General features: G+C 27.7%; 3 protein-coding genes across 3 annotated transcripts; all 3 read left to right on the forward strand.

Moving 5' to 3' along the window:
• The first annotated feature begins 1,430 nt into the window (after window positions 1-1,430).
• Window positions 1,431-3,490, forward strand: LOC137808698 (putative mannitol dehydrogenase). Its single transcript, XM_068609956.2, has 5 exons — window positions 1,431-1,580; window positions 1,659-1,772; window positions 2,100-2,613; window positions 2,798-2,948; window positions 3,046-3,490. The coding sequence occupies exons 1-5, from the start codon at window positions 1,483-1,485 to the stop codon at window positions 3,249-3,251; spliced, it is 1,083 nt and encodes a 360-aa protein (XP_068466057.1). The 5' UTR covers window positions 1,431-1,482; the 3' UTR covers window positions 3,252-3,490.
• Window positions 3,491-8,904: 5,414 nt separating this feature from the next.
• LOC137808699 (putative mannitol dehydrogenase) lies at window positions 8,905-11,250 on the forward strand. The gene is made up of 5 exons (XM_068609957.2): window positions 8,905-9,237; window positions 9,316-9,429; window positions 9,606-10,119; window positions 10,609-10,762; window positions 10,865-11,250. Exons 1-5 carry the CDS (start codon window positions 9,140-9,142, stop codon window positions 11,056-11,058), a joined length of 1,074 nt encoding a protein of 357 aa, XP_068466058.1. The 5' UTR covers window positions 8,905-9,139; the 3' UTR covers window positions 11,059-11,250.
• Window positions 11,251-22,326: 11,076 nt separating this feature from the next.
• LOC137808700 (dof zinc finger protein DOF5.7) lies at window positions 22,327-23,981 on the forward strand. Its single transcript, XM_068609958.2, has one exon. The coding sequence runs from the start codon at window positions 22,671-22,673 to the stop codon at window positions 23,721-23,723; it is 1,053 nt and encodes a 350-aa protein (XP_068466059.2). The 5' UTR covers window positions 22,327-22,670; the 3' UTR covers window positions 23,724-23,981.
• The last annotated feature ends 1,977 nt before the right edge of the window (window positions 23,982-25,958 follow it).

The raw sequence follows: 25,958 nt of genomic DNA on the forward strand, positions 1-25,958 counted from the left end.
TTTTTTTATTCATTTAATTAAAATTATTGTGGATAATACAATGATTTGACTACAAAAGAAGAAAACTTGGGTACGATAGATTATCAATGATAGTATATAGTATATGAATATAAAAATATGTATAATCTCTAAAATTTAAAATATGAAAATACGAATCTATATATATTATATAATTATTAATTATATAAATTAATAATAAAAATTTATGTGTATAAGTATTTTTTAATTTTTTTATAAAAAGATGTTTTTATTGCTGATTCAAAATGATTTGTTCCTTATTTTTATAATTTTATTAAATATTTATAAAATAAATTTGAGTTTTTAGAAAAATATATATATATATATTTTTAAAAATTGTGTTAAACAAATATTTTTAGAATTGATAATTCACCGAAACATGTTCTACGAGTATCAGTGTCATATGTTCGACACGGATTCGTCATTTAAGAGGAGTATTCGAGTCTCATCACGAGTACATAAAGATAATTTTCAAGATTATAATAACATATAAATAATAATTTATAAATAATACAATAATAATAAGATATTAATAAAATAAAATTATAATTATTATTTAATTAAAATTAGTTATTATAATAACAATAAGTTTGTTATTTTATAAATATTTTTTTTGTAACTTTTCTATATATTAAACTAATTACAATTTTTTTCTACTTTTCACTCTTTTGCTCTTTTCTCTTTATATGAAGAATAATGTCGTTGTTTTCTTTTCTACTACCTAAAATTTATCATTTTGAACAAGTTTATCATCTTCGCGTCTCAATGAATCACGTGCCTAACTAAAAACACACGAGAATTGTCTATACGAGTTTCTATTTATTGATATTTTTTGTAAATCTTAAAAATATATATTTTTAAATTAAAATTCTATAATTTTAAAGATAAGACCTTTTAATAATGTCTATACCTAACATCACCATCTTTAGAAACTTGTGGAATAAACACAATACTTCTTCACTTCCACACACTTCTCAATGATGATGTAGTTAACAGTAAAGTCCAACTCGTTGGAATTGAGACCAAATTTAATGCTCATAAAAAAAAATCTTTTGATGTTGATGTTCTTCCATCTTTGTATTATTTATTCCAAATTTTAATGCGAAATCTTCTTTTAACACATCTTTTAACAGTTTATAAGTGAGATAACATATTATACGAATTATTTTATAAGTTAAATAAATATTCACTAGAATAAGTTTGTATAAATAAAGTAAGTCTAATTCAATGTTCATAAAATTATTGACGAAATTAGATTTGCATTCATTTTTATATAATTTTATAAAAGAGATATATGTAAAATTATAATCTTCACCCTCTCAACAAACACGTAGTAAAAGAGAAAGAAAAGAAAGGTGTGTCCCCCACGCACGTGCTTCATAATTAATGATTGGGTCTCTGGTGCCTTTAAGTTGCACCATGCTGCTTCACTTTCTTCACAATTTTTCAGGGTAACTCATTCAAATGGCTGTTACACCAGGACTCGAGCATTCAAGGAAGGCTTTTGGCTGGGCAGCTAGAGACACATCTGGGGTTCTCTCCCCCTTCAACTTCACCAGAAGGTACTCATTTCAACCTCTTCAATTCCTCAACTTCAAAAATCTTTCATGCTTCTCATCTTCTCTTTTCTAATGGGGTAGGGAAACAGGAGACAAAGATGTAGCAATCAAAGTGTTATTCTGCGGTATATGTCACACAGACCTCCATAATGCAAAGAGTGAATGGGGCCAATCCTTTTATCCACTCGTACCCGGGTATGGTTCCTCAGCTTTTTTACTATTTTTCCACCAACTTCAAGCGCCAAATTTTCTGCCTTCTGAAACAAGAAAGAGTTCTGTAAATTATTTATGTAAACAAATTTTAGTATGATTTCAAAATGTGAAAGAAAATGGCTAAGCTACAACTCAAATGGGTGCAAAGACTGAAAATGAGAGTCATTGGATGGTCCCCAGAAGAAACAAGATTTCTTATAGTCACTTTTTGATAGTCATTAGATAATGTTATTGTTTATGGATGACAAATTATACAAGTCTACTAGTGTTAATGATAAATTGTATTATAATTTGTGCACCAAAACGTAGGCACGAGATTGCAGGTGAGGTGATAGAGGTAGGAAGCAAGGTAGAGAAGTTCAAGGTGGGAGAGAAGGTGGGTGTGGGGTGCATGGTTCAATCCTGTAGGTCATGCGGCAACTGTAGTGATAATCTTGAGAATTTCTGTTCAAAATTGGTTCTGACGTATGGATCGAAGGATATCGATGGAAGCATCACACAAGGAGGGTATTCTGATATGGTGGTTGTAGATGAACACTTTGTGATCAGCATTCCTGATGGCTTACCTCTTGAGGCTGCTGCTCCTCTCTTATGTGCTGGGATCACTGTCTATAGCCCTCTCTTATATTTTGGACTTGCAAAGCCAGATCTGCATGTGGGTGTTGTTGGTCTTGGTGGTGTTGGCCATATGGCTGTGAAGTTTGCCAAAGCTTTTGGGGCTAAGGTCACTGTAATCAGCACATCTCCCAACAAAAAGAAGGAAGCCATTGAGCATCTTGGAGCTGACTCATTTCTCATCAGTCGTAATCAAGATGAGATGGAGGTATTTACCCTTTCGAACCTTTCCATAATTCTTGTATAAAACTGTTATCAAACCCAAATCATAATCATTTATGTTACATAGATTATGTATCAATAAATAGTATGGTTTAAATTCTGTTTTGCATTACTTTAATTTTTGTATCTGTGAGGAACAGTTTCTTTCTAATGGTCATTTTTCTACTTAGGCTGCAAAGGGCACCCTGGATGGTATCATAGACACAGTTTCTGCAGTGCATCCTCTGCTCCCTCTGATTAATTTGCTGAAGAGTCAAGGGAAAATTGTGATAGTTGGTCTACCTGATAAGCCTTTGGAACTACCCATCTTTCCTTTACTAGGTATGCATGCAACTGAATTCAAATTAACTACTAATTTTGATAATGATTGTGAACATTGTTGCAATGAAAAGAAGTAAATATTGCATTTGGGTTGCAGATAGAAAGAGTGTAGCTGGGAGTTGCATTGGAGGAATTAAGGAGACTCAAGAAATGATTAATTATGCTGCCAAATACGATATAAAGCCTGATATTGAGATTATTCCTATTGATTATGTAAACACAGCAATGGAGCGTCTCCTCAAATCAGATGTCAAATATCGATTTGTTATTGACATTGGCAACACACTCAAGTCAAGTTCTTAATATTTTCATCATCCCTTTTGCTTTAAATAAGGATCTTGCCTATGTTGTCCACTCCATATTTAGTTTCATTGGAAGTTTTACTGTGTGCTTTTGGATTTAGCCAGTGAATGGGATTGATGTAGTTGCTATCTTAATATATATTACGTCATTAATAATTATATTTAGGGATGTATTTAGACTTTGTTGCAAATTTAAATATTTAAAGGTTAATGCTTATCGAGATTATGATACAATTCTTATTTCCTGGTTTCTTTTTAATTCTTTCATTTTCTTTACAAATAATTTTGTAAAACCTAGGTTTACATTCAATATATTATAAAAATGTCTTGATATTTAATTAAGTATTATATTATAAAATTTCTTTAGTTTTAATTAAGTATTATATTATGAAATGTTTTTATATTTAGTCAAGTAATGTGTAAAAATAAAATTTAAATTTATACTTAATTTATATATTATGGAATGTTTTTTTATGTTGATTTATTTGCAGTAATTTCTTTGATGCTTTATGGCTTTTATTTGCTTTTCATGTTAATGAAGTATGTTGTCATGCGCAAAAGGTTTGGGATATACATGGTACAGTGTCGTTTGCCATTGATTTGGGAGAATACGTAGGATTTAGAAAGTCATGGTTGTTTGTTTTACAATCAGGCCCATTTTGCTTTGTGGCCCAAATTTCTTATATACGTACCCCTTTTGCTTTTTTCCCAAAGAGCCTGGGCCCATTAGACTAGCCCAGCCTTTCTGCTATTTGCCACTCGAGTTTGTTATGCATTCATCAGTTTCTTAAAATCCGGGCCAACTTATTTTGTCCTGCATTTTTGTTATTCGGCACTTCCTTTTTCATATTTCCACCATCAGCTTTCTTAAACAATATTAGCCCACATGTTTGGTCCAATATTTATACTATTTGCTACCCATTTTTTATATTGACAACTACCAACAGTTTTTTTGTGATAAGTAAATTAAAATTAATTAAAAAATTTATAATTTTGGACACTTATTATATGTCTAATATTTATAAATTTACTATATATTAATTGAAAAAAATATCATTATTATAAACTTATAATATATATTATTATAGATAATATTTAAAAAAGTGGATACACAACGACAATACATGTAAATAATGTCTGTGTTATATTAAATAGGCCAACATTGCAAGATATAAATGAGTATTTTTTTGGTTTGTAGTCATCTTTGTGTAATGCATATGAGTATTCCTATTCCCTTCTAACTAACCCATCAACTATTCTTTAAAACTAGTTTCTCTTACCTCATTAAAAGTATGAGTACTCATAAATATTTTTAACTCCTAAAAAAAATAAGGATAAATGATCTTCATCAATGATCTGAATATATTACTAAAACCCTAAATCAGCACACGCATTCCCTTCACGAAAAAATATGAGTAACCCTAAACCTGATTTTTCCACAGTAATTAAGACAATCATCGATTATGAAGAATCCAAGGTACATTGGTCCTAACAGGAAACACAGCTCAACCCAAAGCAGAATCACATTCCAGCTAGGCATTAGTAAGTTGCATTTTTTTAGCTTCCTCCAAAGCATGTATAATCTCATAAAACTCAGCAACCAGAACAATATGAACTTCAAGAAACGCAGAAAAAGCTCCAATATACTCCCACGAAAAATAACTCCACAAGTAACAAGATCAGGATATCTTCTAGCAGCCCCATCAATGTTAATTTTAACCCAACCTGATGAAGGAAATTCTCGTCTAACGGACCATAAAAGAACTTATTCTAAACAAAATTTTGATAAAAATAACTTTACTCTAATCATTGAAATCCAAAAGTGACCTAAAGACCTGATAAAAAATCTAGAAAAAAAACATAGAAAAGAAGTTCTTTAAAAAATTTGTTCTTTTAAAATAAAACATAAATAACTAATTTTTTGATATTAATAATAAAATATTAAGATACTATTTTAATTATATAATTTAATATAAAACTATTTTTTAATCCTTACACATTAATTATATATATATTATAAATTTTATTTTACTTATTTTTACTCATTACTCTCAATTTAAATAGTCTGTCTTTTTATTAGTTTTTCCTTTCTTTATTTTTTTAATCTTCACCCAATCGAGTAAAATGTTAATTCAAACAAAAACTCATACTTTATTGATAAAAACATCAATAAAAATAAAGGTCATAAGAAGAATAAAATATTTTAGAAAAAAAAGGATGAAGGACAACAAATACAAAATTTTAAAATATAGAAAGTTACTTTTTACTCCTAGGAATTTTTGTTTTTATTATATAAAGTGAAGGATATAATAGTTATAATACAATTCAAATAATTTATCCCCTAAATCAATTAAATTAAAGTTTTAAAATAGTTTTATTAATTTATTAAACAAGTAATAATTTGATTTTTATTTATTTTTTCATTTTTGTCAATTTTCATCTTTTTCTTTTTTTCGTCTGAATCAAATATATCCTTTTACAAAATATTAAGTACTTATGAATCATTGGAAGTCTTACATTATACCATTATACTAATAATTGATATATTGATACGATTATCTAAACTTTAGAAAATACCCTAACAAAAACAAATAATTAATCATCTCTTAAATAGTGAAAAAAAAAATACTATCATTGCATTTTGATTAGATTAAAAAATAAACATATTACTTTTAACAAGAACAATTCTTAAATTATTAATCTATGAATAAGTTCTACGTCCTCATATGGAAGTTTTCTTCATCAGGCTGGGTTAAAGTTAACATTGATGAGACTGCTAGGGATATCCTGGTCTTGTTACTTGTGGAGGTATTTTTCGTGGGAGTATGAGAGAATTTATTGGAACTTTTTGTGCGTTTACTGCTATGACAAATGTTCACTGGATGTTTCGTAATCGATGAAATACTTGTCTTAATTACTGTAAGAAAATTAGGTTTAGGGTTACTCATACTTTTCGTGAAGGAAGTGTGTGTGCTGATAAGTTGACTAATTTAGGATTTATTCATAGAGAATCTTTTCATTGATATTATATGCTTCCATCTTGTTTGTTCTTAAAATTCTTTATGAATAGGTATAGTCTACCTATATATCGTTTTTATTAACATATGATTTTTGGTCTATTCCCGTATTTTTTGTATTTTCTTTCTTTTTTCTTTCTTTAATAATATTTTTTTCATGTGATGACAAATAATTTTTTTGTTACTTGAAGTGTTAGCTTAACCGAGATCTTAAGTTGCATAGTGATGTCTAACACAAAAACTTTTATTTAAAAAAAATAAGTGAAAAGTATTCTCACCCTTAATGCTTTGGATTAGGAAGTAAAAAATTGAGGGTGTGGGGAAGTGAAAATGTGAAGATTTGAGAAGAAAGTGTGAAGAAAGTTGAGGGTGTTTGGATTGAGATATGTTAGAGTAAATGTGTGAAGAAAGTTTATTGAAATATGTGAGTAATTTAATGGTTGTAAAAATATTTTAAATTATTTTTAATTGTGTAAATTATAAGATTATAAATTTAACTTTGTGTATAAAAATAAGAAATAAATGATAATTACTTTTGTTATTATACTAATATTTTTTTATTATAAATATATTTATATTTTAAGGTATATAAGTATTTTTTATTTTCATTATGAATATATTAAATATTTTTTGAATATTTATAGTTTACATGAAATAAAATCAAATAAAATTAAGTAATTTAAATTATTTTTTATTATATATAAAAGATAAAAATGTAAATTTATAAATGCTTATGTAACTTTTTCTTCTTTCATGCAAAGCATCTAAAAACATTCATCTCCCCTTACATGCCTAACTGAGTTTTTGTTTAATATTATACAATAAATAAATTAGATAATAAGATTATTAATTTTGATCCACTCGTTATAGTTGCGTCTTTGAATCAACTGATTATCTAGCCTCGAAAAACACGTGCATGCATTGCAGCAGAGAATAACATTTTTCTGAGCAAGTGTGGACCACGCACCTCACAAAATTCTAACCTACATAAAACTTTTAAATTTTCGAGGATGAACTGTAATACTTTGTTTCTTTCAATAAAGTTATTTTTTAATATCATTGCTCCAGAACTAATTATAATAATATAATACTATAAATATTTAAATTCATAACTTACGTTTTAAATATTATATTATTAGAATAAAATTTCTACCAAGTTAAATATAAAGTAAAAGTTATTAAAATATTATTATTTTATTTATTGGTACTTATTTACTTGTTTTTACTAAAGATGAATAGGCATAGAAACTATTGTTTTGGATACATGATTTAATACCAAGTAAAAGAAATCTACACTTTCTTTTTCTGTCTCACCCTTGTTTATTGTACTTTAAAATTACTTTTTACTTTAATTTATATTTTAAAATTTTGAAATGATTTTATTTAAAATTTCACAAAAATCTTTAACGGAGTATCCACAAGTATCAAACCACATTTTCATATCGAAAATTCCACAATTATTTTTAAAAGATACCAAATTGATAAGAAAATAGGTTTTTTAAATATATATAGTTATATTCAAATTTTAATATAAAATACTTTATTACATTATTTTTATTTTTTGATATAAATCTTCTCATATACACTTTTATTATATTTACACTTTTTTTCCTAATACAAATAATTGATTTTTTTTCCTGTTTTTCTTAGTTACTCTTCCCTTGATATATGTGGGAATGAAAACGTTTTTCTTTTCTTTTTATGAGCTGGGAATGAAAACGTGGAAAGTATGCTTAAGAAAAACCAGAATAATGATTCATATATGTTTTTTCTATGGCCCTTATAAATACATATTTGTATAATTAAAAAAATAGTTTATATAAACAATATTCCTATGAAACAATTATTACCTCCCAACAACTGTTTCATCTACCCAACATCTCTATTATGAGTCACTTAGAAACACCAACAATTAATTCTTCACTTCCAAACATACCAGATTCTCAATTGCTATGAAATAAACACTAAGTGATGCATACCAACACTAAAATAAACTATTAAATAATAAATAAATTTAAAAACAAAAATAATTCATTACTATATTAATTAAATTTAATATTATTTTATTATCAATAAAAAGTTTAAAATATATTTAATTAGTATTTAAATTAGTTATCTAATTTTTAGTAATTAATATTTTAATTTTAAATTAGTGTTTAAAAATATTAATAAAAATTAATTTAAAATATAAAATAATAAATAACTAATAGTTAAATATCAATTTAAAATTATTTTATAATTTTTATTAAAATATAAACTACTTTAAATATTAATAATTTTTTTATAAAATAGTTTTTAATTTAATCAAATAATAACTAATTATTTTAACCTTTAAAATTAATTTTCATTTAATAATTTTCTTATAATAGACGACCTTCAATTTGTCAATTTGGTTGTATAATCTTCTTCAATTATGCTCTAATATAGTGTTAGATCACAAAATATGCTAATATGTATAACTTTAAATGTAGAGTCTCTTTCTTTATAGGTTCCACCCTCAACAGTAACAATGAAAACAACACTTCACATTATAATAAATTATTTTATTATTATTTTATTTTATTTTTTAATTTAAAAATATTATTATAATATGTTTTTCGAGTGTCAACAAAACGTCACCCTTCTCTTCTTCTTTATATATTGGAACATGTATAATTTTCACTGGCAACAGTAATATTATATGATATCTCTTTTGAGAGTTTCCAAGAAACATTTTCCAAAAAAGACATGAAAAGCGAAACACAGTGAGCACTTTTCGTATTAATAATTGAATAGGTGAAGCATTGTGAATCACATATCTCATCTTTGAGTGCCTATAAGAGTTACACCCGTGATCATTGTGTTCCTTCAGAATTGAGTAGAACACATTCAAATGGCTGTTACACCAGGACTGGAGCATGCAAGGAAGGCTATTGGATGGGCAGCTAGAGACACATCTGGGGTTCTCTCCCCCTTCAACTTCACCAGAAGGTACTCATTTCAACCTCTTCAATTTTCCAACTTCAAAAATGTTTCATGCTTCTCATGTTCTCTTTTCTAATGGGGTAGGGAAACAGGAGACAAAGATGTAGCAATCAAAGTGTTGTTCTGCGGTGTATGCCACAGTGATCTCCATAATGCAAAGAGTGATTGGGGTCAATCTTTTTATCCACTCGTACCAGGGTATGCTAATGCTTCCTCCACTTTTTTAACTCTGTTTCAACAAGCTTCAAACACAAATTTCTGAAACAAGAAAGAGTTCTGTAACTTTGTTGACATAAATAGTTCATAGTATGATTTGAAAAGATGAAAAGGAAATGTTAATTAGATTGTTTCTAATTTGAGTACCAAAAACGTAGGCACGAGATTGCAGGTGAAGTGATAGAGGTAGGAAGCAAAGTTGGAAAGTTCAAAGTGGGTGAGAAGGTGGGTGTGGGGTGCATGGTTCAATCATGTAGATCATGCAAAAGCTGTGGTGAGAATCTTGAGAATTACTGTCAAGGAATGGTTCTGACGTATGGATCGAAGGATATTGATGGAAGCATCACACAAGGAGGGTACTCTGATATGGTGGTTGTAGATGAACACTTTGTGATCAGCATTCCTGATGGCCTACCTCTTGAGGCTGCTGCTCCTCTCTTATGTGCTGGGATCACTGTCTATAGCCCTCTCTTATATTTTGGACTTGCAAAGCCAGATCTACATGTGGGTGTTGTTGGTCTTGGTGGTGTTGGCCATATGGCTGTGAAGTTTGCCAAATCTTTTGGGGCTAAGGTCACTGTAATCAGCACATCTCCCAACAAAAGGAAGGAAGCCATTGAGCATCTTGGAGCTGACTCATTTGTGGTCAGTCGAGAGCAAGATCAAATGCAGGTACTTACCCTTTTCTAGCCCTTCTATATTATTTTACAAAATCTATTTTCAAACCAAAATCATATATTAACAAGTAGGGTATTTGCTCCAAACTAGTACAACTATTTACTATCATGGGTGAGTTGTGTCTCATAAGCAGTGGTGATGCAGAACACGATTTGGAAGAGGGCTTGAAATTGTGTTGAATATGTTGAACTTTAATTAAGATGAAATCTAGTTTAAACAGAAGTTGTGTGTGGTGTCCGATTTCAGTGTAGAATAAAAACAATTAAACTTGTGTTGGTACTTCACTAAAACTAAATTTCATCTTAATTAAAGTTGTGCATACTCAACAATTTTTTTTATCAGAAGTCTGTGTCTAGTACTACTTATCAGAAGTGAATTGCAAAAGCCTAACAAGTAGTATGGTTTAAAATCTGCTTTGTATTATTTTGAAATTTGAAAGATGGTTTAGTTTGCTAAAGTTCTAATGGGTATTTTTGGATTTAGGCTGCAAAGGGCACCTTGGATGGTATAATAGACACAGTTTCTGCAGTTCATCCTCTGCTCCCTCTGCTTGAATTGTTGAAGACTCATGGGAAGCTTGTCATTGTTGGTTTACCTGATAAGCCTTTGGAGCTATCTGCCTTTCCTTTAGTTGTAGGTATGTATACAAATAACTTTTCCAAACATGCATGTATTAATTTTATAATCATGATTTCATGAATATTGTTACAATGAAAACATGAATTGTATATATTGGCAGCGAGAAAGATGGTAGCTGGGAGTTGCATTGGAGGAATAAAGGAGACGCAAGAAATGATTAATTTTGCTGCCAAACACGATGTAAAGCCTGATATTGAGGTTATTCCTATTGATTATTTGAACAAGGCAATGGAGCGTCTGGTGAAAGCAGATGTGAAATATCGATTTGTTATTGACATTGGCAACACACTATGAAGCTCTTGATATTTTCATCAACCATGTTGCATGCACCAAAGAATAGAGTCATTGCTTAAACATAGTATTTATGTTGTTTCTGTTTGTAATCTGAGGAGGTTGGCATTTGTTGGTGATTAAGAAACATATCTTCTCAACGAATATTATATAATTGATAATTACAAGTCTCAATGGCAAACGAAATAATTTTTTGAACATGTTAACTCATATTAGTCTCACTGCTTAGTCTACTAATTCGTTGGATAATAAGTGGGCATTTTCTCCCTGCACTATATCAATATATCAATTTTAACATGTAAGACAAAAAAAATCTGGAATACAAAATTAAAAATGCATTTTAGATAAAAAAATTCCAGAATTCAAAAATGTGTTATGAAAATAAAAAATCCAAAATATTTTCAGATAAAAGGTTTTAAAAGTAATTTTTATTTACACCCTCTTTTATGTAAGGTTGTTTTCGTCATTTAGAAGGAGTATTTTTGTATTTTTTTTTTATCTTGAATTGATATGGTGCAGGGAGAAATTGCCTCATAAGTGAGGCATTTGGGTCAAGCTGTCGGCCCACTCTCCTTTACTTATGCTGGTTTTGAGGAGAGGACAATTGCTTTTTGCACCTGATGTTATTGAACCTAACTCAATGTTTTATGTGAAATGAAAAAAATATGTTTTTTTAGTTTTTAAATAAGAGGGAAGTGCTTATCAAAATACATTCCATATTTAGTATTCTGAAATGTATTTCTAAATTTTGGATTTCTGGAATTTGGATTATGGAATCCTGTTTTTGGAATTTCTTTTTTAAATTTTTTTGGATTTTGTTTTCTGGAATTTTTTTCTAAACTGTTTTTTGTATTCCACAATTGATTTTCCATAATAGAAATTTAGTTTTCCAACTCTATTCTGAAATTTTATTTTCTGAACACAAAAATCTATTTTAAATTTCCCATTTTCTTTATTGGAATGTACTTTTTAATTTTAGATGTTTTAATTTCGAAATAAAGGGTAATTTTGGAAATTAAAAATTTCTTGGGTGCAGGTCAAAATTCATTGGGTGCAAGAAGCAATTGTCTGAAGAGAGTTGTCATGTTTTAAAAATCCAAATTGGTGATTCTAAATATAAAACTTTAATATTCATTTGATTACTTTATTTTGTTACACATTAAATTTTGTTTTATTAAAATGTTAAAATTTAATTCAATTTTATTATTATTTCTTTTATATTTATTGTTAAAAAGTGATACCAATCACTATAATTAAATAAATAATTCTAAAAAATTATAAAAAAATAAAAAAGTTAAAAAATAATAAACAAATCCAACAATTTCCCAACTCATTCTACAATAAAAAGAATTACTGGATTGTGTAAAAAAGGATAGAGTTGGCCGGTTTTTCACCCAATGTTGAAAGAAAATTTGTTTATAAGCATGCATTACAAATTTTAGAAGAGTTTGTTATGTGGATACTAAAAAGAAAATTTACTTTTAATATCAAAGAATATTGATTATTAGCGTTTGCCCTTTTATTATTTTTATTCTGTGTATCAAATAACCTGTTCACAAATATATTTTTCTTTTTCTTTTTTCAACTCAAATTAACTAAAATTGCAAAAAAATAAAACGTAACTTTTTGTCCTGAATATGGATCTAGTCTTTCTCAGTGGCACCCGCAATATATCTAATAAACTCATTTGGGATGTTCTTGACACGACAGAAATGTGTTTTCATTTGGATTGGGGATGAGATATTAATCCAAAATTAAAATTAATTTCTAATTTCTGTGATGAATTTAGAAGAATTGGTCATAAGATAGCCTATAGACTAATTTAGTTTGAGATCTTAATTGGATTGAATTTAATTTAATTTTAAATCTGATCCATTTAAATTTTATTGGATTAGATTAAGTTGGGTCTGTTGTTTTTTAAACTTGAGTCAACCAAACTACAAGTAAGCTGAGGGGTGACTAATTTTAAAAAATATTTTTATCCAACTCTTAACATAAGATACTTATTTAATCAATATTTCTTAATATCTAAGAAATATTTATAAGATAACAACAATAAATATAATATAAATATAAACAATAATTTTTAGAATATAAAATTAATAATCATTATAAAACAGTATTTATAAAATAATATCTATATGATCAATTATAATTATTTGTTATTTATTAAAATTATAAAACAAATAATATTTTTTTTTAAAAATAAAAGTTTTCATGTTAGGTATCACTATGCAACTTAATATCTCAGCTAGGCTGACACCTCAAGTAACAACAATCATTTACCATCATATGAAAAAATTATTATTAAACAAAAGAAAAAAGAAAGAAAATACAAAAATACGGGGGACTATACCAAAACTCATATGTTAACAAAAACGATACATAGGTAGACCATACCTATTCATAAAGAATTTTTAAGAACAAATAAGGTGGAAGCCTATTATACCAAAGAAAAGATTCTCTATGAAAAAATCCTAAATTAGCCAACTTATCATCACACGCATTTCCTTCACGAAAAATATGAGTAACCGTAAACCTAATTTTCCTACGCTAATTAAGACAAGTATTCCATTGATTACGAAGCATCCAAGGAACATTTGTCCTAGCAGTAAACGCAGCACAAACCAAAGCAGAATCACATTCCAGTCAGACATTAGTAAGCCTCATCTTTTGAACTTCCTCCATAGCATGTATAACTCCATAAAACTCAGCAAACAAAGCAGTTTGAACTTTAAGAAATAATATTTTTATTATATATTAAATTATTGGTAGTTAAAAATAAATTTAAAATCTAAATAATTGGTAATTAAAACATTGATAGCTAATTAGATATCAATTTAAAAACTATTTAACAATAATAGAAACTAACATTTTTTTAATTTTTAAAATATCTCTAATTTAGCTAAATTTTTTTTTTAAATTGATTTTTATTTTAGAAATTTCTTATATATCTCTTGAGTATTGGATCAATTATTCGAATATACGGATAGAATATACAGATAGATAACTCTTAACACAAAAATAGAGAATATGTCATCTAGAAAGAAAAAAAAAATAAAACGCATAAAAAAAAACATGATAATTTTAGAGAGGCCACTTTTTCTTGGTCTGTGTAAGAATTGGAACTTCCTTTATCAAACACTTACATGAAATAAGCTTAAAAATGAATGATGCATGTTAGAAAATGGTGAAGGTGAATGAATAAAATGAAGAAAAATAGGTGGTAAAAAGGAGGATTTAAACATGGTTGAATTGAGATGTGATGAATAGGTTGAAGAGAAGAGATAATTAAGTAGATGATGAAAAGTGTGGCTCGTGACACAATGTAACGTTAGTTAACCTTGTTCCTATGTAATCTCTGTATGGTATGGGCATGGTTTTTCGTTTCTTCTCACGGGAATCCAACCACCCCTCTCACGTGTTCCTCTCTCTCTCACTCTCTCTCATAGCTGTTTTCTACGGCGCTGCACGTTTCTTCAAACCCACACAACCTTTGGTCGGTGCTTCCATTTCATCTCTACCTAGCTTCTTCTCAGACCAATCTCTTTCTTCCGGTACCATTGAAGTTCAGGTTAATGATAATTTTGAATACACTTTTCTTCTCAAATTCACTAAGGTGTTTTTAAAGACAAATTCGTGATAGAAACCTCTAAAACAAAAAATACTTTAAGATTGACACTGAGAATACTATTTCTCATACTCAAAATGGAAACACTATTAATTGTGTTTTTTTGTGGTCCATAGACAAATATCTTCATTGTTTCTTTTGTTTGTACTTGCGCACTCAATTCTCGTATTTCAAATGTACGCTAAAACCATCTTCAATTGAAAAGGAACAAAATCACAAAACCTATACATACTCAAATAATTTAATTTAATTTAATTTATACCTACAATTAAATGTTTTTGTTCTTTTATAATAACTACTTATTTCATTTATACAATTCTTACGTATATGTAGCATAAATGTTTCATTTATACAATTCTTACGTATATGTAGCATAAATGTTTGGTGAGAGACGATAGTGCTTGTTCGTATGTGATGCTCTTACGTATGCGTGATCCTGTGAGGGTAGGTGTGAGTGATCGTATTCAGTTCATAGTTCAAGATTCTGAATTTTTTACAATGTCAATAATTAAATCCTTATTTGTATTTATAAGTGAAAACAAATATATTTTTTTTATAAAAGTTTTAATGTTAGACATCATTATATAACTTTATTTCTCAATTAGGACTGACACTTTAAGTTTTCTCATATTGAAGTTTCCTTCACCAAAGTTTCCTTCACCAGGTAGGTGTGAGTGATCGTATTGAGTTCGTAGTTCAAGACCCTCAATTTTTTACAATGTCAATAATTAAATCTCTAATTGTATTTATAAGTAAAAAAAAAAAAATATATAAAAGTTTTTATGTTAGACATTATTATATAACTTCATATTTCAGTTAGGACTGACACTTTAAGTAACAACAATCATTTGTCATCATATAAAAAAAAATATTATTAAAATGGTAAGATTACAACAAAACTGATATGTTAACAAAAACGATACATAAGTATACTATATCTATTCATAAAGAATTTTAAGAACAGACTAGATGAAAACTTATTATAATAATAAAATGATTTTCTATGAATACATTCTAAATTAACTAACTTATCAACACATGTATTCTCTTTCCAAAAAATATGAGTAAACCTAAACCTGATTTTGCCACAGTAATTAAGAAAAATATTTTATCAGTTAAAAAATATTCACGGAACATTAATCCTAGCAGTAAACGCAACACAAATCAAGGTAGAATCACATTCAAATTAGACATTAATAAGCCTCCTCCTTTAAACTTATGTGTATACTTATAAAAATATATTTATATTTTAAATTATTTATACATTGAAGAATTTTAAGTGTGGTAAAACTTTGATAATTAGTCTCGTAATCGGTTCAAATAGAAGTTTCATGAGAGTAAAAAAATATTAATTACAAAAGTTGCAAAGTAATAATTTTTTATTCGCCTATAAAATGTCGACATTAATGAGAATATCAAATAAACAAAACTTAATTATACAATTAAAACTCTCTAAAAAATATTATATATATAATTAAATATATGGCTACAAGAATACTTATACTCTAATGGTTATAACTATTTATAATTGATCGTGCAACTAAAATAATTTTGTCACGTTGTCGCTAGATTTTTGGTTTGGGTCATGAATATTTTTCGTGAAAAACAATTCTAGGAGTATAGTTGTTAATAGATATGTCTCACAATTTATCCTAAGTTAATTTTTTTTTTCCGTTTCTTCTCTTTTCTTACTTCATCTCCAATGCAAATTATTTTTATGAATCACACTATGTGACATTATTTTTTAAACTTATACACATTCTTACTTCATCATGCAAATAAAAAAAAAACTTATTTTATTTTGTAGTTATGTTATTTTTAAGACTTTCACGAGATAAAAAATATATATTTTATTTTATGACTTAACTTTATTTAAGATATAATAACCTAATTTTAAAACCCTTTTATATAATATCAACATGACTATTGAAGTTTAGAAAAAAGATTTCGATGTTAAAACCTAGCTTTAAAGTGAAAGGCATGAAACTCTTGCTACTTTATGCCAATTTTTTTACAAATATGTTAGAATATTACAAAAAAATATTATTAAATATCAATTTATTTTAAAAAATAATAATTAGTCATTTCACTAAGTTAAATACTATTTTATAAATTAAAAAATTATTGGTATCTAAAATAGTTTTTATTATTAATAAATATATTTAATATAGTTTATAAATTGATGTCTAACATTAGCTATTAAGATTTTAACTACTAATTACTTTACATTCTAAATTAATCACTAATTTAATTAAAAACTAATTTAAAATCTAAAATAATTTGTAGCTAATAATTTTTTAGTCTATAAAACCCTATATATAACTTAATCAATATAATGATTAATTATTTTGTCTCTTAATTAGTTGATATTTAATAATTTTTTGGGATAATTTTTTTTTTTGTAAAATTTTTAGATTTCTTTTTAAATTGCTTTATAAATTAAAAAAAACTTATATAGATATTTTAAAAAAAAGATAGACTATAAAAAATAATTAAATAAAATCAATTTTAGAGACTAAATATAATTAATTACTATATTGACTAAATTAAATATTATTTCATAAACTAAAAAATTTATTAATATCTAAAATAATTTATATTATTAATAAATAATTTTTAAATTAGTATCTAATTAGCTATACATATACATGTTTTAGCTATTAGCTTTATAATATAAAAGAGTTAATCACTATAAAATCTTTGTAACTATTTAAAAACTATATAAAATAGTTGGTACATAAAATCTTAATAACTATTTAAAAATTAATTTATAAATTTTATTAATAATAAAAACTAATTTAGATATCAATAATTTTTTTAGTCTATAAAATAATATCTAATTTATTTAATATATAATTATTATTTTTTCTTTCTAAAATTAGTTTCTATTTAATATTTTTTTAAGTAATAAATTTATGTATAAAATAATTTTAAATTTTAAAAAAATTATGTCATTTCTATCTTAAAAAATTTGTTATTTAAAGAAAATGTCCCAGCATAGCCTGATATATTTTACTTATTTGTATTCAGCGAAACATAAATATTTAATTTGGTAACGCATAAACAATAAATTAATTAATGAAATATTTAATGTTATGTAGAGATAAGATATAGGTGGTTGATGTGTTGTGTGCTAGTGAAAGTATGTAACGTGGCATCAGAATGCATGCATGCATGCATCTCAACCTGCTTCTGCTTCACAGAAAGGTACTGTGTTCTATCAACTTAGACACACAGATTAATGCTTCATCACAACCGTTAAACACTTGTTATAGATTTGGCATCTTTCCACTTACACCACCCTTCACATCTGTACTTTCTTCTATTATGTCAGACACAGATATAGAAACAAACATCAACCACACTGGATTTCCAAATCAATTCAACCTTTTTCTTTTTCTCTATATTAATATTTCCACTCAATTATCAATTTACCTTTTTTCTCTTCAATTTCAAAATAAATCACGTTTTAGTTTCTTTAATGTGTTTTCTAGTCATTTAAAACAATTTTTAATTACTTTACTTTCTCCAGTTTAATATTTAGTAATTAAAAGTGTTTTTCCAATTTTAAAAATTTTAAAAATCAAAATTTAAAATAAAAATATTCATTTTAAATTTCAGGAACCAAAAATATGCTACAAGAAAATCATTAAATAAAATCAATTTTAAAGATAAAAAATAATTAGTAGCTATAAATTACTGACCATTCTAGAGATTAAAAAAATTTATGATTTCAAAATTAGTTTCTATTATTGATAAATAATTTAGCTACCAAAGTTTTAACTATCAATTATTTAGATTATAAATTTGGTAGAAAAACTTTGTGCTTAATTAGATATAATTTAGAAACTATTTAGCAATAATAGAAATTAATTTAGAAAACATTTTTTTTTCTAAAATAATCTATAATTTAGTCAATATAGTGACTAATATTTTTTATCTTTACATTATTTTCTATTTAATGATTTTATTTAATAATTTTCATGTAGTAATATTTGACAACTAAATTTCTATTGATAACAAAATACTAGTTTTCCTGATTAATTATGATAAGACTTTAGATGTAATTAATATTTTTAAGTTTAAATATCATGAACAGGGTATGATTAAAAAGTAATTAAGGATTTGTTTTATAAAAATATTGATAAATATCACTCAAGACGTTAAGAAAATGAAACACTTACCATTGATGATGGACTGTATTTTCTTAGTTGTTTTTATTTTATTTTACTACTAGTAGTATTATTGTATTAAAAAGATATTAAATAATAATTAATTTTAAGAAATTTTTTTAGTTATTATAATAATTAAATTATATATTATTTTATAAACTTAAATATTAATATTTGAAATAGTTTTTATTATTATTATTTATATAAAATAATATTTAAATTTGGTATATAATATCAAGATTTTAGATATAAATTATTTTAAATTCTAAATTAGTATTTAATTAAATTAATTTATTTTTTAATAAAATTTTATATTAAGATATCTTTTTGTTACATGAAAAAATATTATTAAAAAAGAAAAAAAACAAGTATGGAGACTAAGTCAATATCCATATATAAAAAAAATTACAAATTTATATTAGTTAAAACATAAATTTTTAATATCTTTTAAGAAAGTATCACATAGAGAAACTAGGAAAGAAACAAAAGAATCAAAACAACAACTATAAGATCCAAAATCAAAGATTCTCATTTTTTTAATCAGAAATAAAAAAATAAAAATAAAAACCAACTTTAGATGATCAAACATGTATCAATACTTTTTAATTTATAAAATAATATATAGTTTAATCAATATAATAAATAATTGTTTTTAATATCTAAATTAATTTTTATTTAATTATGAATATAATAAGTTGTTATTTAATAATTTTTTTTATATGTATTATTATTATGGATGCTGTAAATTGTATCTCAATTAAAAATTAAATGAAATTATACTATATAAATTATAAGTTGGTTTTATAATACCGAATTAGATATAACTGTAGTTATTAAGATAATATAATAAGTGATTCAAAATCTATCATTTATTAGATTTCATGTGATGCAGGTTTTCTCTAATCCTATATTTAAAATAATCAATGAAAGAATATATTAACAAGATGGAATTCACTTTACTAAACTAATTTATGATATTGGATTAATTAAAAGATATATAAATTCAGTTTTTAAATATGATTAAGTGTATCTTTTAGTTCAATCAATCACTTTCTTTTAGCATAACAAAACTTGTATTACTTTGTATGATTGATTGATAAAGAAGCATAATAAGATCACATTGCAACAATTAACTGAAGAGTTAATAATATAGATTAATGGGGTGAGGTAATATATATAACACGTGTAAGCTTTTTTGGGGTTCTTCAAAGTAAGTTAAAAAGTAATCTTCAATTCTAAAAGGGACGTTTCAAGGAAAGAAATAGACAAGGTGCTGGCAGTGTGCAGAGCACCCACTGTTGCTCACTTCTTATTCACATAAAAAAATATTTTCATATTAATTTCATATGTTTAACAAATATTAATAACACACTTAAAAAAAAAATATTAAATAAATTAATTTTATAAACTAAAATAATTAGTTGTTATATTAACTAAATTAGAAATATTTTAAAAACTAAAAATTTGTTTGATTTCTTGTTAAATAGTTTATAAATTAGTATCTAATTAACTACCAAGATTTTAACTACCAATTATTTAGATCTTAAATTTGGTAGCAAAAACTTTGATTGTTAATTAGATATTAATTTAGAAATTATTTAACAATAATAAAAATTAATTTTAAAACCAATTTTTTTTAATTTCTAAAACAGTTTCTAATTTAGTCAATATAATAATTAATTATTTTTAATTTCTAAAATTATTTTTTATTTAATAATTTTTTCATAGTGACATGGTTAAAGAAGAAAAAAGAAAGTAATAAATAAGATGAATCATGTAGTAACAAATTTAGAAAAGAACAAATATATGAGTTAGATAAATAAATGCTTTAAATATAAAAAAGCAGTACATGGTGGGAAATAAAAGAAAATTATTTTACTACAAGGAATGTATAAGCTTTCTCTGTAAAGAAAAAAAAATACAAAAATAATAAATAGAAAATTTGTGACTTATATAAAAACATCACCAACTATTTCAATCTGTCACTAAATTGGTTCAGACAGAACAAATGTTGAGTTTGAGACTATTTATGAAAGACTGAAACTGATTCCTTAAATTTGACAGTGCCTAAAATCTATTCCTATGTGTTGCTACAAGTTGAGTTGTACACTTCAATTTAATTATAGACATTAATTTTGAACAATATATAAAATGGTTAAGAGTGATATTTTTGGCCCTCAGAAAACATATGAGGCTCAAAAATTGCCAATTATATATATTGAAACAAAAAGGGTCAAAATCAAGGTATAAGTAACTTAAATGAAAAAGTAAGGGCATGTAAGACGACCAGAAAGTTTGTTAGACATAGATTTTGGAGTGAGATCAAAAAGTTTTTTTTTTCTTTAGTTGGGTCCTCAGAAAGAAAGCTGCGTTACTAATTATACAATAAAATATGATTATTAATTTGGAACTTGGAATGATTTATAATATGTATTTGTTTTCAATTTAGAAACGCATGTTTTGATTGATTTTTACGTTATAATTCATAAAAAAAAAACGTAAAAACATGCTGTATTAGATTTAGTTATGATTATTAAAACGTAGACAGCTTTTTTTTACCTACCATCCAAACACGCGTTTTTAATTTCATTTTGTTGTATTTTTAATTATAAATGAATATCCCATTTAGCCATAAAACATGTCTTGCCTTGAGAAATAGAACTTAATTTCTTTTCATGCATAAAAATGGTTAAAAATAATATTTTTTTGCAAGTATTTATTAAATGGTATCTGTGTTAATTAAAAAAAATCAATAGATGGAATATTTTATTAAAGGATAATGATATATTAACAACCCATATTTTTTATACAACCTAATTACAACTCTCAATATTATTATTTTAATTTTTTCCATATAATTTAATTACAAATTTACTCTTTATTATATATATTTATATCTAAATCTATCACATCAAAAGTTGTATACGACTTTTATGGTTGTCAAAGTATCATTTCTCTATATTAAAATATACATTCGAAATTTCATGATTGTCAAGAGTATCATTTCTCTTTAAAGTATATATTCAAAATTGGAAATGACGATGATGTCGAAATGACGATGATGAAAGTGTATTGTCGTATTGTGATCTAAATTAGTAAAATTATTTTTTCTTATCTCCTAATTAATGATGTTCTTGTTCATAAAACAGCTGCTATCATATTTTGATTAAGCTCATGAGGATTGTTCTGGTTGACTACAATAATTAGTGTTTGTTAAGTGGTAGTTTTACAGCAAATATTCCCAATAAAGACAAGATAAGAGAAGAGTAGTGAGTGGTAATATAAAAACTGTGGGAGGAAGTAATAGTAGTAATAGTATTATGGGTGTTGATATTATTCAACAAATCCCAATACACATCATTAAAATGAACCTTAACTTGTGCCTAATTTTTGTTTATAGTAGAAATGGTGGATCTCATTATAGTGCCATAACAGTTTGCATCATCTTGCTACGTTTCTCTCGTTTACTACTTTCTCTCTCTCCTCAATATACACGATATCCGGTTTCTAGTGAGATCTGTCTCCTCCGTTGCATATACATTTGTCTAAACCTATGCCTTTCTCTATTGCCTGATACCTTTAAAAAGCCCACTTCACCCACCTCATTCACACACACATCATCTACCAATTCTCAATCACCCTCTTTGATGAGGATCACAAGCACCCATCAACATTCAACCCCTTCTTCTTCTTCTTCTTCTTCTTCCACCCTGCATGAAATCATTCAATTGAAGCTCAACCTTTCCCTCTCCCTCTTCCTCTCTATATAGCTACATACATACCTATCTTTCTTTTTTCTCTCTCTTCCTTCAATGGTGCCACCAGAAGGCATGCCGCCACCAACACCCAAAGACCATGAGGTCACTGAGGGCCGCAAAACGACCAGGCCAGCGCCCGAACAAGGTGTCAAGTGCCCCAGATGTGACTCACCCAACACCAAGTTCTGCTACTACAACAACTACAGCCTAACTCAGCCCAGGCACTTCTGCAAGACGTGCAGGAGGTACTGGACCAACGGTGGCGCCTTGCGGAACGTCCCAATTGGAGGTGGTTGCCGGAAGAACAAAAAGGTGAAACCTTCTTCCTCCTCTTCTTCATCCTCCTCCAAAGACTTCAATTTTCATGGTCTCACAGTTCCACCTTCCGTTGACTTTAACCTCGGAGGGTTGCCCTTTCCCTCCAGGCTCACTACTTTCAACACTCAACAACACCTCCCAGCACCCCCCTTCAACCAGTTCTCTTCCTTTGGGGACGTTGCGTCATCTTCAACCACTTCTCTTTCTGCTTTCTCTGCCTTCCAAGACCCCCCTGCTGCTGTTTCGAACCCTCTCTTGGGTCTTGTTCCGCCCAGCCCTGACCTCTGGGCACCACGTAGGTCCGAAAGGGCCTCGCTGTCTGATCCACTGAACAGTGCAATGCAAACCCTGCAGACCATGGAAGCCATGAACGTTCACAGCAGCCTGGCCTCTTCAATCGAGTCGCTGAGCAACATCAACCAGGATTTGCACCTGAAGCTGCAGCAGCAGCGCATGGCGACAATGATGTTCGGTGGGGACAGCCAGAAAGGCGAGAGAAGCGTTGCGATGAATGGTTTTGGGAATCAGAAGGTTTCGTCTCAGAGCCTTGCGATTTCGAAGCCAGAGAACTTGCCAGCTGTCAGTTCCATAAATGGAGGCCCAAGTGGGGAGACAGTTACTGCAGCATCCACCGAATGGTTCTTCGGGAATTCCTTTCCCTCAGTGTCTCCTTCAACAAGCAATGGTGCTGCCAATGTTAACCACATTAGCAACGATCCAAACAACAACTGGTCTAGTGCCCTTGCCTGGGGAGATTTGCAGCACCAACCATACACCGCTTTGCCCTAGATTTAACCAAGGAGGACTTAGAAACCTTTTCTTAATCTTGCAAGGAAAAGGAACAAGTTATAATTAGGCCATAGGACAAATCTATAATTCTCTAAAATCTCTTAGTTGCATCTTTTAATTGCTTATTTAGTTAGTTTTCTTCTTCATGTTTCCTTCATATCATATATGTAACAGAAAGAATAGTTAAATTTAAGAACTATAAGAACATAACTATGTGTTCATATATATACATATCAATTGAAATAGTTCTTGTTCAATATAATTGTCTCAGTTTTCAATCCATACATATATTGAATATTAGAGATATCTCGTTCATTAATTGCTTATTACATATATATGCACTCCAACAGAAGAGATACAAATTGGGCTGTAGAGAATCGAGAAATGTGCTCACAATGAAATTAATTGTTTCTAAACTGAAGTAATTTGATGAACTGTAGTTTTGTCTTTACATGGCATTTTCTCAAGAGGTCGGTGATAAGATTACCGTTTCCCTCGATATTTTTTGTGGGATACGTGAAGGGTTTTTGGACGGTTGTTGATTAATATCTGGGAACGTTAATGCTATGATTTTTATTTTTTTTTCCGTTAATAAAAAAGAAGCAACTCATACCAGTGTCTTAGTGTGTCACTGTGTGTCCATTATCAGAGAGCTGAGTCTCAGGTTCCTTCAGTTACTGATCAATGCAAAATACACAAAAAACACAACATAGTGGCAGTGACTGGCATGGCCTTTGCTATAGTTAATTTCTCTGCAATATCAAGGCCCTGTTTGTAGCCTGCACTCTCTTTCTAAATACATACACACATTAATTTTCCTCAATATTTCTATGTTACTTGGCTCTTTTGCAATAATTAGTTACACTGTGGTGTGATTTGGTGTCTGAAAAAGGGTGGTTTGAAAGTATGTTTAATGAAACACTGTCAACGTTTGAACGAGCTAGAGAGAGAAAACTGTGTCATCTAAAGCTTAGGTTCGTTTTTTTTTGTTTAGTAGCTTTATGATTTTTGGAGAGTGAGCCCTCAAATCCGTGCTAAATGCCACTGAGCATCAACGCTCATTGCAATTCTGCATCATGTCATAGAATGGGAAAGAGAAAGCAAATTGAAGAATTGCTTTTCCTTGCTTCCGGTCTGTCATCTTTATTTCTCACTTTCACTATTTGAGCGGAAAAAACAGACCCCACAAATGCTTAAAACACTACATTCACATTGTTTTTTTATCCCTTCATAAATCATATTAATCTAGTTTATATATTATGTGAGCATGCAAATACAACACTTTCAAAACTGTTGCGTAACCTTGTTTAGTCAAAATTGTTTCCACATATAAAGAAAACGAGTCTTTCCTTTCGGTTCTAAACACAAGTCTAAGATTCTCTTACATATCTCTGAATAATTTCTGGGCAAGTCTTGCTATGTTCTTAACGTCATACTATTATTGAGATTTGTGTCCTCATTTTACCAATATTAAAATAATAAAAAAAACAACTAAAACACGAGAAGCCTTAATAAATCTTATATCTAGCAACATTCCCTTTGCTCATGATTCAGTAGGAAAGGTCACTTTGGTTTCCATCAAAACAAATATATTCCCTCTCTGAATTGAATCTGCATATATAGGTGACTTTTTCTTTTTCCTACTTTTTATAATTTCTTAATTCTCCGTACACTTCCTTTCTGATTATAAAATCCCCTTTTCCCCTATTAATAAATTTTATTTTATTGCTTTTATAATATATCATTATTTGTTAAATATACTCTAATATATATATATATATATATATATATATATATATATATATAAAAGTAATAACATGTCTTATAAATAAATATTTGTGCATGAACGTACGAAGTACTTTTAGAATGAGTGGCTTGAGAAGTATACAAGTTTTGTGTAATTGTTTGTTTCCATATGAGGATTGAATCTGATGGGTCACGGCAAGAAAGATAAATTAAAAACATTGAGACGAAGGTGCGTGATTAACGTGACAGTTGCAGATAGAAACTCTTCTTTTTGTTGTTGAACTCTGGTGGTGTCATTTTACAACTTAGAAAACTGCAAGAAACTCATGACATACGCATTTATCTACGTCCCAGATAAACTCAGTGTTCTCAACTTCTCATAACTTCTGGCCCACCATCTTTCATCACTTGATTCTTCCCCCCACTACCCAACTGCAAGCAATCATATGTATGACCACAACACATATTCTTCTTTCCTTAATCATTTTA

This window comes from Phaseolus vulgaris, chromosome 3 (assembly GCF_051622355.1).
Source record: "Phaseolus vulgaris cultivar YP4 chromosome 3, ASM5162235v1, whole genome shotgun sequence".
Taxonomy (NCBI): domain Eukaryota; kingdom Viridiplantae; phylum Streptophyta; class Magnoliopsida; order Fabales; family Fabaceae; genus Phaseolus; species Phaseolus vulgaris.